Source organism: Peromyscus maniculatus, chromosome 2 (assembly GCF_049852395.1).
Source record: "Peromyscus maniculatus bairdii isolate BWxNUB_F1_BW_parent chromosome 2, HU_Pman_BW_mat_3.1, whole genome shotgun sequence".
NCBI classification, from domain to species: Eukaryota; Metazoa; Chordata; class Mammalia; order Rodentia; family Cricetidae; genus Peromyscus; species Peromyscus maniculatus.
In genome coordinates this window covers 125,825,729-125,844,199 of record NC_134853.1, presented here as the reverse complement: position 1 = coordinate 125,844,199, position 18,471 = coordinate 125,825,729, and the positions used below count along the sequence as shown (strand labels likewise).

General features: G+C 46.1%; 1 protein-coding gene across 1 annotated transcript in view; it reads right to left on the bottom strand.

Moving 5' to 3' along the window:
- Positions 1-18,471, bottom strand: part of Plpp3 (phospholipid phosphatase 3) — a 78,914-nt gene that overhangs the window by 40,624 nt on the left and 19,819 nt on the right. Inside the window, exon 2 of the mRNA XM_006987196.3 lies at positions 7-164. Coding sequence (XP_006987258.1) covers positions 7-164 — 158 coding nt within the window. The remainder of the gene's footprint in view (positions 1-6; positions 165-18,471) is intronic.

Genomic DNA, 18,471 nt, shown 5'->3' with positions numbered 1-18,471 from the left:
ACTTACCGCCAGGATGGCGATGACGATCCCCACTGCACAGAGCACGGCATCGTTTATGGTCTCGCTGACTTTCAGGGGGTACTTGATGCTCTCATCATTACAGTAAAACCCTCGACGATAAGGCTTGATGGTGCTTGTCTCGATGATGAGGAAGGGCAGCGCCGCTGGGGGAACACACATGGGGGGGGGAGAAAAGGGAAAGCATCAGTGCAAAGGAACAGAAGAGGAACATCCTGCAGCACAGACTCCCCCAGGTATCGGACAGAAACGCTAACGTAACGCCTACATTCGTGCTAGTCTGCAGCCTCTGTGGAGCTTTCGTGACATGTATCCCCTTCTCCCCTCCCACCACCCCGGAGAAAATGACACCCCCCCCCCCTTCTTCCCCTTGAGTGCTGTAAGAGAGGTAGTGGAAGGGTTGGGAAAGAAGTCTTCCATACTCTGCTAAAAGTTAAAGTCATATTTTTTTTTTTTTTTGGTTTTTCGAGACAGGGTTTCTCTGTGTAGCTTTGCGCCTTTCCTGGAGCTCACTTGGTAGCCCAGGCTGGCCTCGAACTCACAGAGATCCGCCTGGCTCTGCCTCCCGAGTGCTGGGATTAAAGGCGTGCGCCACCACCGCCCGGCTAAAGTCAGATTTTTAAGAATGAGTAGTAATACAACCCAAGGCTAATGCTGTTCAGTCAGGTGTTCAGGGTGACGTCTCCCGGGTCCTAACCATCTCTGCTCTGAGAAGCTCATCTGAAGCCTATGCGTGTTGCTCACAGCTGTGCAGGCATCAGAGTCAGATAACTTGGAAGCTGAATCCTAGATTCACCATTTCCTAGCCATGTGGCTCCTGTTCTCAGTCCACCTCCCTCATCTCAGTCACGTCCCATGTGTGTGATGAGCAGTCTTTTCCTGTACATAAAGCCTTTGGCAAAGGGTCTGCCTCCGTAGATGCCATTTTCAAGTCTTTTCCCTCACTGTGCAGAGTCACAGACTAGAATTGAGCTCAGCCCTTCCAACTGATATCCCCGATAGGAGCCCAAGGGCACTGGAAGTACCAGGTCATTCCTAAAGCAGTGACTGGTTATCAGAGGCCAACTAGTTCCCTTCTCTTAAAAGTCACAACTAATAGATTTTACCACCTGCCCGGAAGTTCCTCAAAGCCCAGAAGCACAAAGCAGAAAGTCTTGCATGAATGAATACCGCGGTCACCTCCTACTAGGGTGCCTGGCCCACAGTGCCTCCTCCACACACCCACCCGTTTACTTCTCTTTGTTGTTGTTTTGAGACAGGGTCTCATTACATAGTTTTGGCTGCCCTGGCACTCATTATATAGACCAGGATGTCCTAGAACTCACAGAGATCCACCTGCCTCTGCCTTCCAAGTGCTGAGATTAAAGGTGCCATTATTCCTGGCTGGTTGAAAGGCTCTTACCATGAGCATGTTAGCTAAGGCACCATTAAGAGCTCTCTCCATTGCATGAGGAAAGCAAGATCTTTAGCCCCGATCGGAGGAAAGCCCAGAACCAGAACCTCTCTCCTGCAGCCTCCAGCTCTGCCTGTCCTCCTCTGGACACCCAGGGAACAGGTACAGGGTCTGGCTCTCATTGTTCCCAAGGACTGAACATTGTTTTTTGTTTGTTTGTTTTTTGAGACAGGGTTTCTCTGTGTAGCTTTGGAGCCTGTCCTGGAACTCACTCTGTAGCCCAGGCTGGCCTTGAACTCAGAGGGATCCGCCTGCCTCTGCCTCCCGAGTGCCAGGATTAAGGGCTTGTGCCACCACCACCTGGCATAAGGACTGAACATTCTAGTAGCCCAGAGACCACTTGAAGGCATCATGTAAGGACTACTGCCTCCCTTCTTCAAGGGGGAAAACAAAGAGACTCAGCATCTTTAGCTCATTTAGGGCTTGAAGTCCACCCTTCTAAGTGCCAAAATCCCTAAAATTTATCTTTGCAAATTGCTTTCATCCAACTGTGAAATTCATTAGTGGAGGGTGGGGGCGATATCCCAAGATAAGCAGTTGTTTAAGAGATAAAATTCCCTTTTCATTTCAAAAAATTATATTCATGTCACGTTGCTCAAAGCCCCAGACCGCCTCTGAAAAAAAGCACCACGAACTCCACAATTTTTCAATTACTTTGGTCCAGACCAGCAGCGATAAAAACACTAGCTTTCCAAAAAAGTGTATTTATGTATCACAGTGCATACACACATGGATTTATTTGGTTTTATTCTTTGGATTTATTTGAATTCTACGGCTATTTATTTTGTGACCCCTAACTGCTTCCTGCTAGAACAACAATTTACTTTATCAAATTCATACTAGTGCTTTGAAAAGAAGAACAGCAACAACCACAGTATCGGGCCTGACCTTCTCAAAGTAAACACAGAGGGGCCCTGAAAGGCAATAACCATTAACTTTTGAAACTCTCTCTGCCCTGGAGTAGAGGGGGTGGGGAGGCAGTGGATAAATGTGTTGGTGTAGTAGCGACAGAAGTCAGCTGATGTTCTGGGGTTGGGGGCCTGGGAGGGATATCATACGGCCTCAGCCCATCTTTACTCCATGGCCTAGAGATTTTGAAATGGGACCAAGTTGGCTCTGAAGAGGGGCTGGGAAGCCAGGCACTGATATTATAGCATACTTTCAGAGCTCTTCGAATTGTGATGATGAGATGCTTAGCTGAGCTGCGGCCTCTGAGGTGCTTGGGAGCCAAGCATTGCTAAGAAAAAAACCCTCAGGATAGGAACAGACTCCCAGTGCCTGACATTTGTGGCTCGCACTTAGACCTCCAGCATCTACACTCAATAGTTTTCAGGTGCCTGACGTGTGTGGCTCACACTTAGCCCTCCAGCATTTATTCAATAGTTTTCACATGATGGGCCTGTCTGTCAGCCATGTTTCTGAGGACAGTAAGACATGTGTAAAAGAGCTCTGGAGTTGGAGCTACGCTGATGATCTCGGGCTTGCTGTTCTACTAGAGCAAGTTACTTCACATCTTCAAGGATTCCCTTTCTCATCTGCTAAATAAGAAAAACGAAAGCGCAAGTTCAGTTTTACTGGGATGACGGGATAAGCCGATGTGTTTGTTCATCCATTCACCCAAGTATGTACTGGCTTTGAACTATGTTTGTTCAGTGCAGAGCTACAAACCCACCCAGACACTGCCCTCAGGGGGTTTCCAGTCCAGTCAGGGAACACATACACACACAGCACATCCTCTAGGAAGGCTTGCTTGAAAGAACCCCAAAGCAACACACAGGCAGGAACAGCAGAGGCTAAGACACACTGACGACACTTGATCAATGTCAGCAGGAGGCGAGGGGGGCCCAGGGAGATGGCTCAGAAAGGCAAAGCATCTGCCTTGTTCCTCTGCCCTCTCTTTGGCTGGGAACAACACAGACGCTTTCTTTGCCTGTGGCGTGGGGTGGGTTTCCGCTTCTGATTATATGGCTGATGACTACAAACAGACAAGAAGTTGGATCTAAATAGTTTCTGTTTATTTTCTTGAAAGGCGTGGAGATATCATTTAGAAAACCCAATGGCCTTTTCTATCTCCTTTACAAACTTGTGGTATTTACTGAGGGTGATGCCAGTCAAACCTTGTCTTTGCTCCAGAAAGAGTTGACGAAAACTGAACACTCCCCCAACTGGACAGCTAGTTCTCGAGCCAGAAGACTAGGCCTGGCTTCAGGAGAGCAATGAGAAAAAGAGACGCCCTTTCCAAAGCAGGGTGTCTGTTCCCATCACTGCCACCATTCGTATGATCTTCTCTTGTCTTCATTTAGCTTCAGAAAACAAAACAAAACAACTTGACAGCAGCAGAGCATGAGATGCTCGGCATAGCTTCTGCCCTGGAGAAGTCCAGAGAAGCTCATGTGGTTGTTAAGAAGTCACAAACCAAGGGCCGGGCGGCGGTGGTGCAAGCCTTTAACCCCAGCACTCAGGAGGCAGAGGCAGGTGGATCTCTGAGTTGGAGGCCAGCCTGGTCTACAGAGCGAGTTCCAGGACAGCCAGGGCTACACAGAGACACCCTGTCTTGAAACAAAAACAACCAAAACAAACAAAAGCACAAACCCAAGAGTGTCAAAATATTACCAGTGCAATGACAGATGCTTTCACAGAAAGGCACCGAGACAACAAAACTCCTGTACAGGGGCACAGAGGTATTCTACAGGGGATGGAGACTTGAGTTAACCCTTGCATGAGCAGAAGAAAATTCTGGGCCCCATGGACCGTGTACACCCCTGAAAATGCAATGCAGATTAAGGACTCCCGTCCTGGCAATTACAAAAGGACAACTACTGCAGAATACAGTCTCCAACTTTGCTGTAGTCATGAGAAGAGAGCTAAACAATGGACACGAGAAAGAGAAACACAGAACAAAGACCAATAATGATAGTTAGCATTTACTGAGCAAGCACTATGTGCCCACACTTGAGGATTCCCACACGTACGATTGCGGTCTAACAACCTAGTTACTTACTGACCGGGCTAGGGAGATAAAAGAGGCTAAGTCCCAATCTCCAAGGGGCCCAAAGGCCAATCCCAGAGAACCTATGGTTCAAAGAGATTAAAGTGATTTAGCAGAGTCACTCTGTCAGTTAATGGTGAAGCTGGATGGAGTTCAAATGACCTGACTAAATCTTGGGTGCTTTCTAGAGTGAGTCACTTAAAACAGAAGCATCCATGAGTATGAATAAATGAGCTGAAACTCCCCCAGTAACTCTCATGCCTCTGCAGGGAAAGAGAGAGAGAGAGAGAGAGAGAGAGAGAGAGAGAGAGAGAGAGAGAGAGAGAGAGAGAGAGAAGGAAAGAAAGAAAGAAAGAAAGAAAGAAAGAAAGAAAGAAAGGAAGGAAGGAAGGAAGGAAGGAAGGAAGGAAGGAAGGAAGGAAGGAAGGAAGGAAGGAAGGAAGGAAGAAAGAAAGAAAGAAAGAAAGAAAGAAAGAAAGAAAGAAAGGGCCTTTGAACAGTCAAGGCAGCCCTCGTAGCTATGTTCACTGAAAATCCACTCTTCATGCCACACACATACTAATTAGATACACACGTGTCTAATTCAATCAAAGATCTGAAGCCAATATCCTAGAATTTAGATTTATTGATAATAAAATGTATATTATGAGCTCTCTGCAAATCAGAGCCAGGAGAGATAGAATAATCTAAAGTGTCTAGGCCCAGGCTCAAGCCTCTCTTCTCCTTTTAATCAAGGATCAATTAACTTCCTATACCTCTAGGGGCTTCGTGGGATGTGTAGGCTGCAGAGGAGGCGAAATCTGAACTCAGTGACAAACACTTAATGGGCAGAAAATCAAAGCATGAAGAAAGGCCGCTGTGTTGGGTTCAGGCCTTTGAAACTTTGCTGGCTTTGAAAAACTAACACTTGGGCAGGTTGGGTGGTTTGGGGGTGGGGTGTAAAAAAACACAGGATAAGTTTTCATGGCCCACCCATCGATCAAGTCATGTGGGAAGTGTTACCAGAGTGACCCAGCCCCAAAGCCAACTCCCCGCAGCCATGGCTTCATATCTGCCCCAAATTAAACACAGCCTCTTCTCTCAAAGTGCTTTTTAGAAGCCCTTGGTGAGGTAGGGTGAGTGGGGCAGGAGGGTGAAGCTGAAATGACTGTACTTCTCTGCGTGACCAAAACCCAGAGCATCAGAGAGGGCACTTCTCATCTGTCCCGTAAAACAAGGCCTTGCGATGCCTCTCCAGAGACTCGCCCAATTTTCCACTTGAACCGATCTGTACTTATCTTCACCTGATCTTGGGCAAAAGGCTGAGAAGCAGTTGGAGGTATCTTCAAATAAGCAAAGTCTAAGATCTGTGAGAGTAATAATTAAAGCAACATCCACAGAACGCCTACGTGCTTACCGGCAAAGGGACACAGTACGCGCAACACACACACAGGCGTTGGCACGGCGCAGCCGCTGAGGCCAAGCAGTTACCAGGGCTCCCTGGTGGGAGCTTCATCGATCTTATCAATAGGATACAGTTATGAGTGAGCACTGTTCAAGTCATTTACAAATAAAACCACCGAAGATCAGAAAACCCAAACAAGTTCATCTAAGTGTAGAGCAAAGGACACTCATTTGGACCAGATAGCAGAACTACACCTAGAACACAGTGAGTTCCCTTTGAAAGGGGTTAGACTCTGTTTTGCAATGTATTTAGTGTCTACGAGAACTGGGAAAATGTATGTGTATTGTTTTTTTTTTTTTTTTTTTTCATTTGTACTCAACAGATAATTGAAGACAGTTGTTTTCTATTCCCCAAGGTCTCTGAGTGCATCCTTAGGTCAGTCACCGGGATTAGAACTCAGCTCTGTCTTTCTTTTGGTTCATATTTTCTTCCTCCCTGACCTGACCCTTCTTTATAAATGCATTCCCTGTTAAAATATGACTAAGTAAAAATCACTTAAGGTCAGAATGGTCAACCTAACAACTACTTAGAGGTTCAAAATACAAATATTTATGTTGCTGGTAAGTGACAGTATTTCTATTTAAAGTAATTAATTGCTACTGGTCTTAGAAGTGTGCAAACTTGCTTTGGTTTATAATATTTGTCCAGATTTTTAGACTGGACAGAATCCAGATGAGCAGAATCTAGGTTTACTATGAAGGCATTTCTTCAGCTTCGAAACAAGCTCCATGAAAAACACTTGCAGTTGGCGGGTGTGAACAGGCAGTATTCTGGGCTGAGGCTTTCCTTGACAAATGCTCATTCTTCGGGGCTAGAAAGTTCAGACCTCACCGGAGAAACTCATGGCAGATAGAGTCCTGTTGCTTGTGTTTCCTGAGCCCAAGTCCAAGGTCTCTTGCTTAGGTAAACAAACAAGAACCGACAGTTCCCTGAGAACTGGGCACTGTGAGAGGTGCCTGGGCCACAGTGGTAAGTAAGGGCTTGCGCTGTGTTTCAGTTTCCCACCCTCAGGAAGTCTGGGGTTCCATGGCAAAGAGAAACCTGTCTGTGGCCTAATCCTGGGTATTATAAAGAACTTTGGATGCCCTTACTTGAAAATGCTGACAGTGAAGACATTACTAGTTTTCAATGCCCAGGATGGAATTCAAGGCCTCGAACATGCTAAACAAGCATTCACTACCAAGCTGCAAGTGTAGAATAACTAATATCAATCTTCAAATCTCAACTCTGACTGTTTTAGCATTTCTAGTTGGATTCTTTGAAAACAAATCATTTATTATTATTATTTTTTAATGTGTCTGTTGCACAAGCATATGTCCTTGTGCCACAGCATACACATCAAAGGACAAATTTCATGAGTCAGTTTTCTCCTTCACTGAAGGTCTGCGGATAGAAAGAACTCAAGTCATCAGGCTTATGAGGCAAATGATTTAAGCCAGGGAACTATCTCAGGAGTCCCTTAAAAGCTGCCACATTCACCTAGAAATAAAACAAATCAGTAGACCATGGTTTGCACCTTTCATTGGGACAACTGGAGATCTTCTGCCAACTTTATATATTCCACAAACAAGATCTTTCTCTCCAGTAAATGCAACCAACAGAGCCTATAGGTCTTACTATCTGTTCACCTTGGGTGAAACAGAGTCACTTCAAGACTTCTCTCTTCTCTTTTAGGCCCTCTTTTAAATATGGATGAGAATAACTCTGCATTCACTGGGCATCTATTATGGTCCAGGAGCTTCAGATATATCAACAGATTTAAGTTTCAAAACAATCTTTTTTTGTTGTTGTTGTTAGTACATAGTCATAGTCAAGGAGCAGAGAGGCTACAATTCGTCTGTGTCCACTTGGTGATGTGAGGAATACCCAGGACACATAACAGAACCATGAAGCCCAAAGTCCATTTGAAGACGGGGCCAGATAGACTCTCTTGCTAAACACAACAGTGTCTCGGTAGACATTCATTTGCGCACTCCAACTACAAAGCTGGTGAAAGTCATTTGGACTGAACAAGGACAAAAACCAGGACCCCACCTGGCACTACACTGATCCAGCCTATCTGCCTAGGTCTCCACTATGGTTCAGCAGTTTGGTTACTGGAACTAAGGTACTGTGTGTGCTTCGGAGCTCTTACATAAAGCAACCACATCTGATTCCTATGACAACAGAGGAGGCATGTTTTAAGCTCCTGTATTAAAACCCCACTGGAGATCAATTACTTCTTTCTTTTTCCAGTCTATTCATGACGTTTGTTTGTCATTTAATGTGTATGTGTTTTGCCTGCATATATGTCTATGCACAACATGTGTGCCTGGTGCCTATAGAGGTCAGAAGAGGGCATGGGGCCACCTGGAACTGGAGTTAGAGTTTGCTTTCAGCCAGCATGTAGGCATTGGGGAGAGAGTGCCAGTCTTTGGGAAGAGTAGCCAGTGCTCTGAACTGCTGAGCCATCTCCCCAGTCCTCATCCATGAACTCTGGCACATAGGATTTCATCTCTCACCACCTGTCAGGACTGTGTAATGACCTGTAGGTCACTCTACCTCTCTTAATTTTTAACATCATACAATGGGACTTTAAGGTACAGCGGTTCTCAATATACAGAACTATGAGGGCTAAGATGCAATTTAGAAAATGTATAATTGCCTGGCTCGGTAAATATTAGTTCTTACTCCTGGATGTGCCAGAGAGCCAGCCGATAGGAAGCCTTAGTGTCAGGAACCCTTCTAAGGAGGAGTAAGATGTGACCCGAGTTCTGTCCAGATTCTACTGAAGCAGCCATGAGCTCACTCAGCCACTTGCCAAAGGTAGTCTGATCCCAAGAGAAAGAAAGACATGCTTGGAAAACCCTAAAATTCTAGGGACTTCTCAAAAGTGGACAAACAGACAGGCCTTTGACAGTGGTTAGCAGGACCTGCTTCCCTGATGCCAGGAAGAGCTGTCGCTGCTGGAGGACTGACAGACATTCTCAGATCACTCCAGGTTTAAGAGCAGCAAGTGCAAAATGAAGTCAAGGGAAAACACAGCTTCTCATTTATCCGGTGGCGAAACCTGCCCTGGTCAGCACATGTCCATCCATCCAAGCACCGCTGTCCAAGTGTACAAAAACGCCATGTTCACGTGGTGCAAAATAAACAGCATGGACTGGCAGGACATCAGACACACCTGGAAGACAGTTTGATAGTCAAAAGCCAAGGCCACAAGCGGGTGTGGGGGCAGAAGGTTAGGGCAAAAGCACCCCTGGAGGCCTGTAGGAGCAAGGCTGTGCTGGTTGGCAATCCAAGGCATGGGTGGACTGCCGCGCACTTCAAGGTGGATGGTCTAAGGTTAAGGGTCAAGGCCACACTTTGGCAGTCCACACCAAATCTGCCTGGCAGGGATATTCTATTTGGCCCACCCAATGCTTAAAATTGTTTAAAATTAGTGTTCACATTTAGTAATAGGCAGCCTCACATAACACCCAGATTCCCAGCTTCTTAGGTGAGCAATATTGCATGTGGCAAGGCCTAGGCCTAGGCTGTATTTCTTCAGATGAAGCCTGTGTTCTCCAGGGGTCCACCGATCCTCATCATATCCCTAACACTAAGACTGGTCACATATTCATTGCCATACTCATCCACCTGTGCTGCGGACTTTCTTATGTGTCGTGGTCTCTTTAGTGATTTAAGGCTCTGTAGATACCCGACTTTGCTATCTCTGCAGTAAAGAATAAAGACACCTCTTCAATATTAAACCTACACAAACAGAAATAGCCCTGGTTCAACAATGTCTTCCACTGTAAGCACTGGCCACAGCAGACATGTGAAGGTGTGTACTGTCTGGTACATAGGTATACGACTCAATCGTAATTAGACCAAGGTGAGCCTCCTATGTTTTCAGGCAAGCACAGCACAAGGCGGGTAGTTGTGTATTTCAGATGCAGGAAAAGTTGAGGACCAGGGAAAGGCAAGCCTTCTTGAACACCGAAGCCACCAGCAAGTTTCTTCCACAAGTCTGGTGGTGTAGCATGGAGGAGCACCTCCCTTTTTAGCCAGGTAAACAAGGTGTGTCATAATAAATTACATGGCTATGAAGCAGAAGATATGAGCTAACCTAAACTATGCCTGTCTAGGTGATCCTAAGTGGTATTATCATAGAGTTCTGTTTTTAAGGCAGTAGTTATCTGAAATAAAAACAATAACAACCTTCATATGATAGAAGCTCACTAATCCTGAAGAGTAAATGCCAGGCGAGAAGAAATTTATGAATAAAAGCCTATTAGATATGCTGGTATCACTAATCTTGTTCAAAATGGAGTTAGGCACATACACAATAGCATCCTAACACCACAGTGATCTGACATATCATTATTCTATTTACCAGGTGGGGAGACTGAGACCCACCACCCTCACATAGAAACTAGTCTCCTGTACCATCCAAGAATCACTTCAGAAAACAATCCATTTCAGTATCCCTTGGAACAAAGAACCATACCCAGCACTCAGTGGAAGTTAACCAAAAGCTGGCAGAGCTGACTCCTCACCAAATGCATTATATGACCTGGGGGTCCTTTACTTTCTTGGTGAACTAGAATCTCATGAGTGGCTGAAGGCCACAACACTCCTTGATCTTCAGCTCTTCCTCAGGCTTTTCCACAAAGTGAAATGATTGTAAAATACTTTTTGAGCTCTTAAGGGAAGGCTGAGGCATCCCAGGGATTGAGCTATTATGCCTCCAACCCACCCCAGCTAATCCCAGGAGCTAAGGGATCAATTTCAGCATATCCCTAAGATCCTCTTGGAGAATCAAGTGAGAGGAAGCTTATGGATCTCCAGAAGGTAGCTCAGAACTGGGCTTGAAACTAGTTTTGCCACTTAACAATCTAGTGATCTTCAGCAAGTTGCTTAACTTCTCTGAGCCTCGCCAGTAAGAGGATGCCAATACCAGTCTGAAGAGCCCGAGGAGGAAATACGCAGTATGGGTAGGTATTAACAATTAGTTCTCCCCTTCGTCCTCCATCTGGAGCCTGAAAATCTCCTAGCCCTGCTCACAAGATACCACTCAACTAGACTGAATGGTTTCCTCACTAAGACAGCCGTAGTAATCAGGACGGGGGCCCTGTCACCTCAGACCAAGACTACCACTTGCATTGAGCAAGACTGGAGCAGTTCCAGGGTAATGTGGATAAGATAACTCTCACCCCAGGAGCACACTCCCCATTCCCCGGCCTGTCAATGTTCCTTTTGTAAAACACAGAAACCTTCAAATCTGGCAGCTGCCACCTGCACAAATAATTCAGGGATGTAATTTTGTAACCAAATACAGGTCCCGAAAAGTGAAAAGTCTGAAGTCCAAAATAATGGCTTTGACCTTCTGCCTAGATACTCACTAATCATGTTTTAATTTGCCGTTGATTTCCTCTCTTTAAAGTGCTGTCTTTACAGGTTGCACCGTCATTTTAGAAGCATCCAGGGAGTCAAGGCCATCAGGAAACACCTGATTAAAATACAACCCCAACTTCTCCCCCAGGCATCTAAACCTTGGTCCGTGCCTCATTGAGTCTGCAGAATGGCACTGGGTAGGCAGAAAAATAAGGGGGAAAAAATCTGTTTTGAAGAAGGAAACTCCTTACAAAGAAAATTATGGGCCACAGAAACTAATAAGATGGGGCCCCTGCCCTGTAAGAATGCATTTGTAACCAGTGCCAGGAACATCCACGGTGGCATTGCTTCAATGCAGGCATGAGGACACCTGTCAGTGCATGCCTGCAGATAAGGGGCATGTAAATCCTGTTTACTGACTACCCCTCAAAATGTACATCAAAGACTCCTGGCCATCATTTAAATACCAATGATGCCTTCAATGCTGCATTAAGACAAAAACTAATCACAAAAGAAGAATAAATTGCCCTTGCAAGTCCCTCCCCTCCCCAACTTCCGTCCCTAAGAAAAGAAGTTTGAGGGGAGCCTATCTATCCCTAAAACCTAGATGCTGAAAAGATGCTTCTAGTAAGAATTTCAACCAATCATTTCAAATGTCTTAAACCCAGAAGAATTCTCTTATTTTGGGGGGAAAGGGTTCTAGCTGAATCATCCCTGGAGTTAACTCACAATGAAATCCAAAGGAACCAATGGAGACGTTCATTCAGCTCTGCATCTGGTCTAGCAAATTAGTCAGTCTTTTGCCTTCTTTGGGGGTCTGAACCAAACAGATCAGCCAGTCTAGAGGGCAAAATAATTCATTACTGGTGTTTGGCTCAGAAATACCATAAGGTGCTACGAGTGGGTTTGGGAGGGTTAGTGAAATTTCTGTTGCCAACACGATTTTTAAAAATCCCAAGTAGACAACAGTGGTTGACATTTGTGTTTGTTTCTCAGTCTTTGTTCTTCAGGGAACTGACAGTGTGGCCACCAGACCTGCTTTCCCTCTGCCCTCCAGTCCCTTTCTTCATGTGCAGCCTGAGTAGGGTGGTTTGTCCTAAGGGTCTCATCACCTATCTAAATTCAGAGATTAAGGGCTTTGCCCAAAGAATATGGAGTCTTTTCCAAATGAGAAAGTGTTGTATCCAGGGTCCCTTAACCTAGGACACATGGGATTCACCAATGACTCTAACCTCAGCCGAGGTTCCTGCTGCTCTTTAGTTGGTGAAGGTAGATGCCAGGCAGAGGTTTTGGAAGTCAAAGGTACTCATTTTCATGAAACAGCAGCCAGGTGGGGGTACTTCTTGACTGTACCCTTTCTCTCTTCAAATGATCCGTCTCACAAGGGCCGGAACCGATGCTCAGAGGCCCAGAGGAGCACAAGAGGAAACGGCAGGGTCACCTGACTTTCTGCAGAACTGGGCAGCTAGTCTTCCACTGGAGCTGTTAGGTGGGCCTCTCACATAAATAAAAAATCCAGGTGCTCTGGGCCTGCCCTTAGAGGCTCCCTCCCTACCCCCTCCAGCAGGGGGACAACAAAATGCAGGCATTTCCATACCCTAGGGAGCACTGGCGGTAGTCACTAACTCCTAGGAGGCTTGCTATAGGAACCCCATTGTTCCAGGAAAGTCTCTCCAGCCAAGACTCTCCAGGAAGCCAAAGCTCTGGGATGCATTTTTCAGCTGTGGAGAGAAAGAGTTCTTCCTGGGATGTTTCTTCAGTGGTGTTGGGAGCCAGGTCCTTAATCCTTGCAAAGCAGCATGGAGCCAGCTTCCCTCAGAGGGACACCATGTCTAGAATCCTTCTTGCAAACCAAAACAGAAAAACTCCCTGTTTTTTCCTTTACAACTTCTCTCAAGCAGAGAGGGGAAGGGGGATAGCAAAGCTCAGGGGAGGGGAGGGGAGGTTCCAGGCCTCTCTGATGCCCTCCTTCCTTATGACCCTACCCACCTGACCCTGGGCAGAAGTAAGTTACAAAGTCCCCACTGTTCTTTCTGCCTATCTTTCCCCTCCCACCAACACCTTCCCCTCCCCAAACACACACACACACACACACACACACACACACACTTTTTTGGAGGGCAAAATGCCAAACAACATTATTCCCCTTCACCATGGTATTGCCATGAGAGCCGCCTGGTATGTTTGCCAGAGAAAGGGAAGGGTTTTGTGGCTATCACATCACCCTCCATCCACAACGGCTCCTCCCTTTGTGGAAATGGACTTGAAAAGAAAGGGAAGGGTCCCCAAGTGGAATCTAATTGGTAAAACAAGAGGGAAGTACAAGGCTATTGGATCAGGGATTTGGGGGGGAGTGGTACAGGATTGTGCCTATGTGAATGCTTACAAAGGCATAAACTCCAGCATCTCTCCATCCCCCAGCACAATGTTAAATGCTGCCATGGGTAGCCCAGTTTAGAATGAGGGTGCTATCATATGAGGTGGGAGGGCGAGACCTTATAATACAAAGGAGAATCCTCTGTCTCTCCCAGTCAAGGAATACTGTGTCACAGCCACAAGAAGTCACTAAAAAAATAAAAATAAAAAATGGCCTGGTGTGTGTGTGTGTGTGTGTGTGTGTGTGTGTGTGTGTGTGTGTGTGTGTGTGTGTGTGTTGATTTGGTTTTGTGCTTGTGGAATTAGCAGGCTTAGGTACAATCCTCGGCACTTTGGCCAAGTCAAGGCAATGTGACACCAGACTGGTGAGATCTCAGGACTAAGTGTCCTCAGCTGCAAAACAGGTTCGGCCTGCAGTCTTGAAAGGCCATAGCGGGGATTTCCTGAGATGGTGTGCTAACAGCTGGCCATGGAGCAGGTGCTCGGCCCAGGCATCTTCCTTCCCATCCTCTGGATGCACAAAGAGGAAGGGAGCTGTTCCTAGGAAGGGGGCAGGTTCGTGAGAAATAATCCATCGCCTGCTGGTACTGAGAACAAGCTGCATATGTGGGCTGCTGCTTGTCCATCAAGATGACAGAATGGGTCTCAGGGAATTAATTATTCAACAAACTCGCCCTTCACAAATCCCGTCCAAAGGAATGGCTTGATTCCTTTCAGTGCGCTGACTATACAAAATACTGAAAGTCCAGTACACTTCAAAAGCCTCACAAAAACCCAGGCCTGGCCTTGGCAGGAGTTCCTCAGCCACTGGGTTTTTCTGTGTGTGGTTTATAATAACATGCAAGGCCGATGCCAAGTCCTAATCTATTAAGGGACTGCCAATTAGCAGGGGGCTTAGAGTAGTGGGTTTGAGGACTGGGGAGTGGGGCCTAATTAGGCTTGCAAATCATTTCTCTCCATTGCCTCTCACAATCTGACACAAGGCATACTAGCCAATTGTTCTAGATAGAACCGTTCTGTATCCCTGCGCACACTGGGTTTTGTTTGTGTTAGGATTCCAGACCTGAGTGCTAGCGCTCAGGTTCCTGTCTGCACTCATGGGCAAAGGTGGGACTGAGCGAGGCTATAACTGGGTGGTGGGTCCCAGAGTCAGACAGTCACTATCAGGGGCACTTTTTAAAAAATCATAGTAAGATGCTGGGCTCCGCCTAGACCTACTCAAGCACTCAGTCAAAACAGCACAAAGAAGACGAGAATGAATTGGCACTCTCCCTCGCCTCTCCCATCCCTCCCTCCTTCCCTTCTTTCTTCCTTTTCTCCCTTCCTCCCTTCAACTCTGTTAGTACTTGGGAATAAATCCAGGTAAGCAAATGCTTTACCACTGAGCTACATGGCCAGACCAAGAACTCTTATTTTGAAGATGATTCTATCACAAGGTGATTTGACAATCACTGCTTCTAAAATATAATATGTCACCCTTGGCTAGAAAGGCTATATAAAAATCATGTGTGCGCGCGCGCGTGCGTGTGCGCATGCACACACACACACACACACACATTTTTGTATATAATGTGATTCACATATGCACACACTAAGACAGTTTTAAACTGTATTGAATAGCAAATATTTCTTAAGCAGCTACTGTGTACCGACCGGAGCTGGGAAATACTGCGAGGAGTTAAAAGGGGCTGCAGCCTTCGAGAGCTGCCTTCCCCAGCAGGAAAGGGAGTGGCTGGGCAGGCACAAAAAGGCCACTCTGGTGGCTGCATGGGCAGTGGTCTGTAGCAAAGGAGGTAGAGTCAGCTGGCTCCAGGGAACTAAGGTGTCACTAACCACCTTCCATGAATAGCGTGGGCATTTCACACACATCCCCTTCCACCCAGAGTGAGATTCTGTTAAGGCCTCTGTCACCACACTGCCACTCCAGATCCTAGACAGCACAACCAACTCATATAAACACCGCCTGCTCTCCAGGAGCATATGAAGCTGGCTCCATCTCAGGCCCACACACCTCTCTAAACTGAAGGCTCGCATCCCCTTACATAGACCCCTTCAGGCGACCTTAGCACACGGCATAATTCCTTCCACAGTACACCTGGGTCTAGACTAGAACGGAACAGTTAACAGACAAGCCTATGTGTTAGCAAGGAATCCAGAAAGGAAAACACTGGTACAGTATACTTGTCAATGAGTGCATTCCGGAGTCACACCCTCGGGAGCTGGCCTTCACCTTTAACAGGTCCCTTGGCTTCCCAATGATATGGGAGGATTAGAGAGTATGTGAGTATGCTCTGACAACCCCGGCACACAGAAGGTTCAAGAACTGTTACGTCTGAGAATGTAGGGTATCTTCCCTAAAATGGAGACGAGTGTTACTTGGTATAGAAGGGAATCCATTATTACAAATGTAGATACTGAACATGAAGCTTTTTGGTCATTTTTCTTGTTTTTATGAAATCTGAGGGATTGAAAAATGTCTAAACAGAGTATAGGCTCTGGGGTAAAATAAATTTGAGTTTGGTGCTTTGATCTGCCATTAAGTGATCTATACAAACCTTTAGGCCATCTGTAAAATGGGGACAGTATGACTAATCCTGAGGAGGTGCCAAAGGCTATTATGGATTCCTGAGAAGTTAAGGTGTGTGTGTGTGTGTGTGTGTGTGTGTACGTGAACAGCATTAATCCATGGCAGAGACTGTGTGTTTCTCATGGTTTTCCCTACAAAATACATTAAAAAGGACGAAGATGACCGAGGTGGCTTTTTGTCCCTATGATTTACATAGAACCCTTAAAGCAAGCAAGAGCATATGCAAAATTCAGGCTTCCAATGCTCAGCTCCATGCTAAAGGAAGACAGGGAGTTTTCTCAGAACTCGATGCAGGTTTGGATGGAACGTCCTTGGAAGTCCCCCAGATTCCTTCACACTGATAGCTCCATCTCTGTCCCATGATGTATTTATTCATTCTCCCTTCATTTGCTAATTTCTAATAAATATTAAGCACTTACAATGAACAAAGCAGAGGTGGGCATCACAGGAATCTTAGTTCAGACCCTTCACTTGTTATTCCTGTGATGAAATCAGGGAGCAGTCATTTGCCTGAGAGCTGTCAATGGAAAAGCACCACGCAACTCCAGGAGACAGACAGGCAACTCCAGGAGACAGGCAACTCCAGGAGACAGACAGGCAACTCCAGGAGACAGACAGGCAACTCCAGGAGACAGGCAACTCCAGGAGACAGGCAACTCCAGGAGACAGACAGGCAACTCCAGGAGACAGATAGGCAACTCCAGGAGACAGACAGGCAACTCCAGGAGACAGACAGGCAACTCCAGGAGACAGGCAACTCCAGGAGACAGGCTCACTCAGGGGCCTTCACTTTCAGTTGGGGCTGAAACTCTGATGGTGGTGTTGGCTCTCCTCCAGGAGGGCGCTGGCTCAGCAGGCACCATCGGCCCCTTCTGCCCACAGCTCTGGCAGGAGTTTCCACCTCCCTCTGAACCAGACGGACGCCCTGAAGACCAGGGGTGGCTGGGATCATCCATGCTATATTGCTTCGTAGCCTTCCCTCAAATTACTGAAGCATACCTGAAGTCATTTATGCAAGAAAAAGAAACCAAAACCTGGAGGGGGTTAAGAAGAGGAGGAGGAGGTGGAGGTGCAGGACAGGAGGGGGAGAAGGAGGGAAAGGAGAAGGGGGAGGAAAGAGCAAGGACCAATATCTAATACCAGTTTTCCTTGGAATGTGGTCCAATCACCAGAGAATTATTAGGATGTCATACAGTCTATAGGTCACTGTACTCATTGGATTTTTCAAAGGAATGGGCCTAGCTCGCCAACAGGCTTCATAAATGCACAACTGTAATTAAACTTCAGCTACGGCTAGTATGCTGCATTTAACCTGGGTTTTAAAGAGCATCACAGTGCGGGTCAAAATCAGTTACCTTTAAGTCAATAACCATCCAACATTGTCTCACACCAATCAAACTACAATCAAAAGAGACAGTAGTTTTCCCTTACTCGTGGCCTTTCCCATTCATGAGCAGGAAACAGGATACGATGCAAACAGACCATTTCAGAGGCAGACACACGAAAGTCAAATCACATGCTACTTCTCGGGCCCCAGCTTCCTTACAAACAGATGAGGGGCGATTATAGGTTGAAATGTATCCCACCCAGAAGTCCTAGGTTGAAGCCCTAAGAGATTGAACTAATTCAGATAAGTCTCTCTAGACAATCAAGTTAAATTGACATCCCTGGGGTGAGTTCTAGTCCAGTAAAATCGGTGTCCTTGGAAATGAGAAATTTTTCACCCAGGGATGGGCTTTCAGGGCATATTAGAAGGGATCACATGACATGGAAACAGCTATTGACAAGACAAAGAAATAAGCTTAGGACTGACCCTTCCCTCACAGCCTCAACCTCCAGAGCTGTGAGACAACACATTTCTGTCACCTAAGCTGCCTGATTTTTTTCCTTAGTACAGCAGCCCTGGCAAATGGAGGGGCAAAGATCCGTCCCAGGGGTTTGTCTGGGCAGTACAGTAAACTAAACTGAACACGTGGGGGACAGACCAGTATGCAGTTAAGGGTAAAGCTCAGCTTAGGGTGGTTAAATGATCTGGTGAAGTAAAGATCGTTTTAATCATCAACACACAAAAACAAATGTCCGTGCTCTTAATTAATTGAAAAGAAATTAAATGAAAAAGGAAATATGCTGAAATGACCACAACATACTAAATGGCAGATTATGTGTGATTTTTCTTTTCCGAATGTTGGCTGATGTAATTTAAAGCATCAATAATGGGAATTTTTTAGACAAAAGGCTATACATGT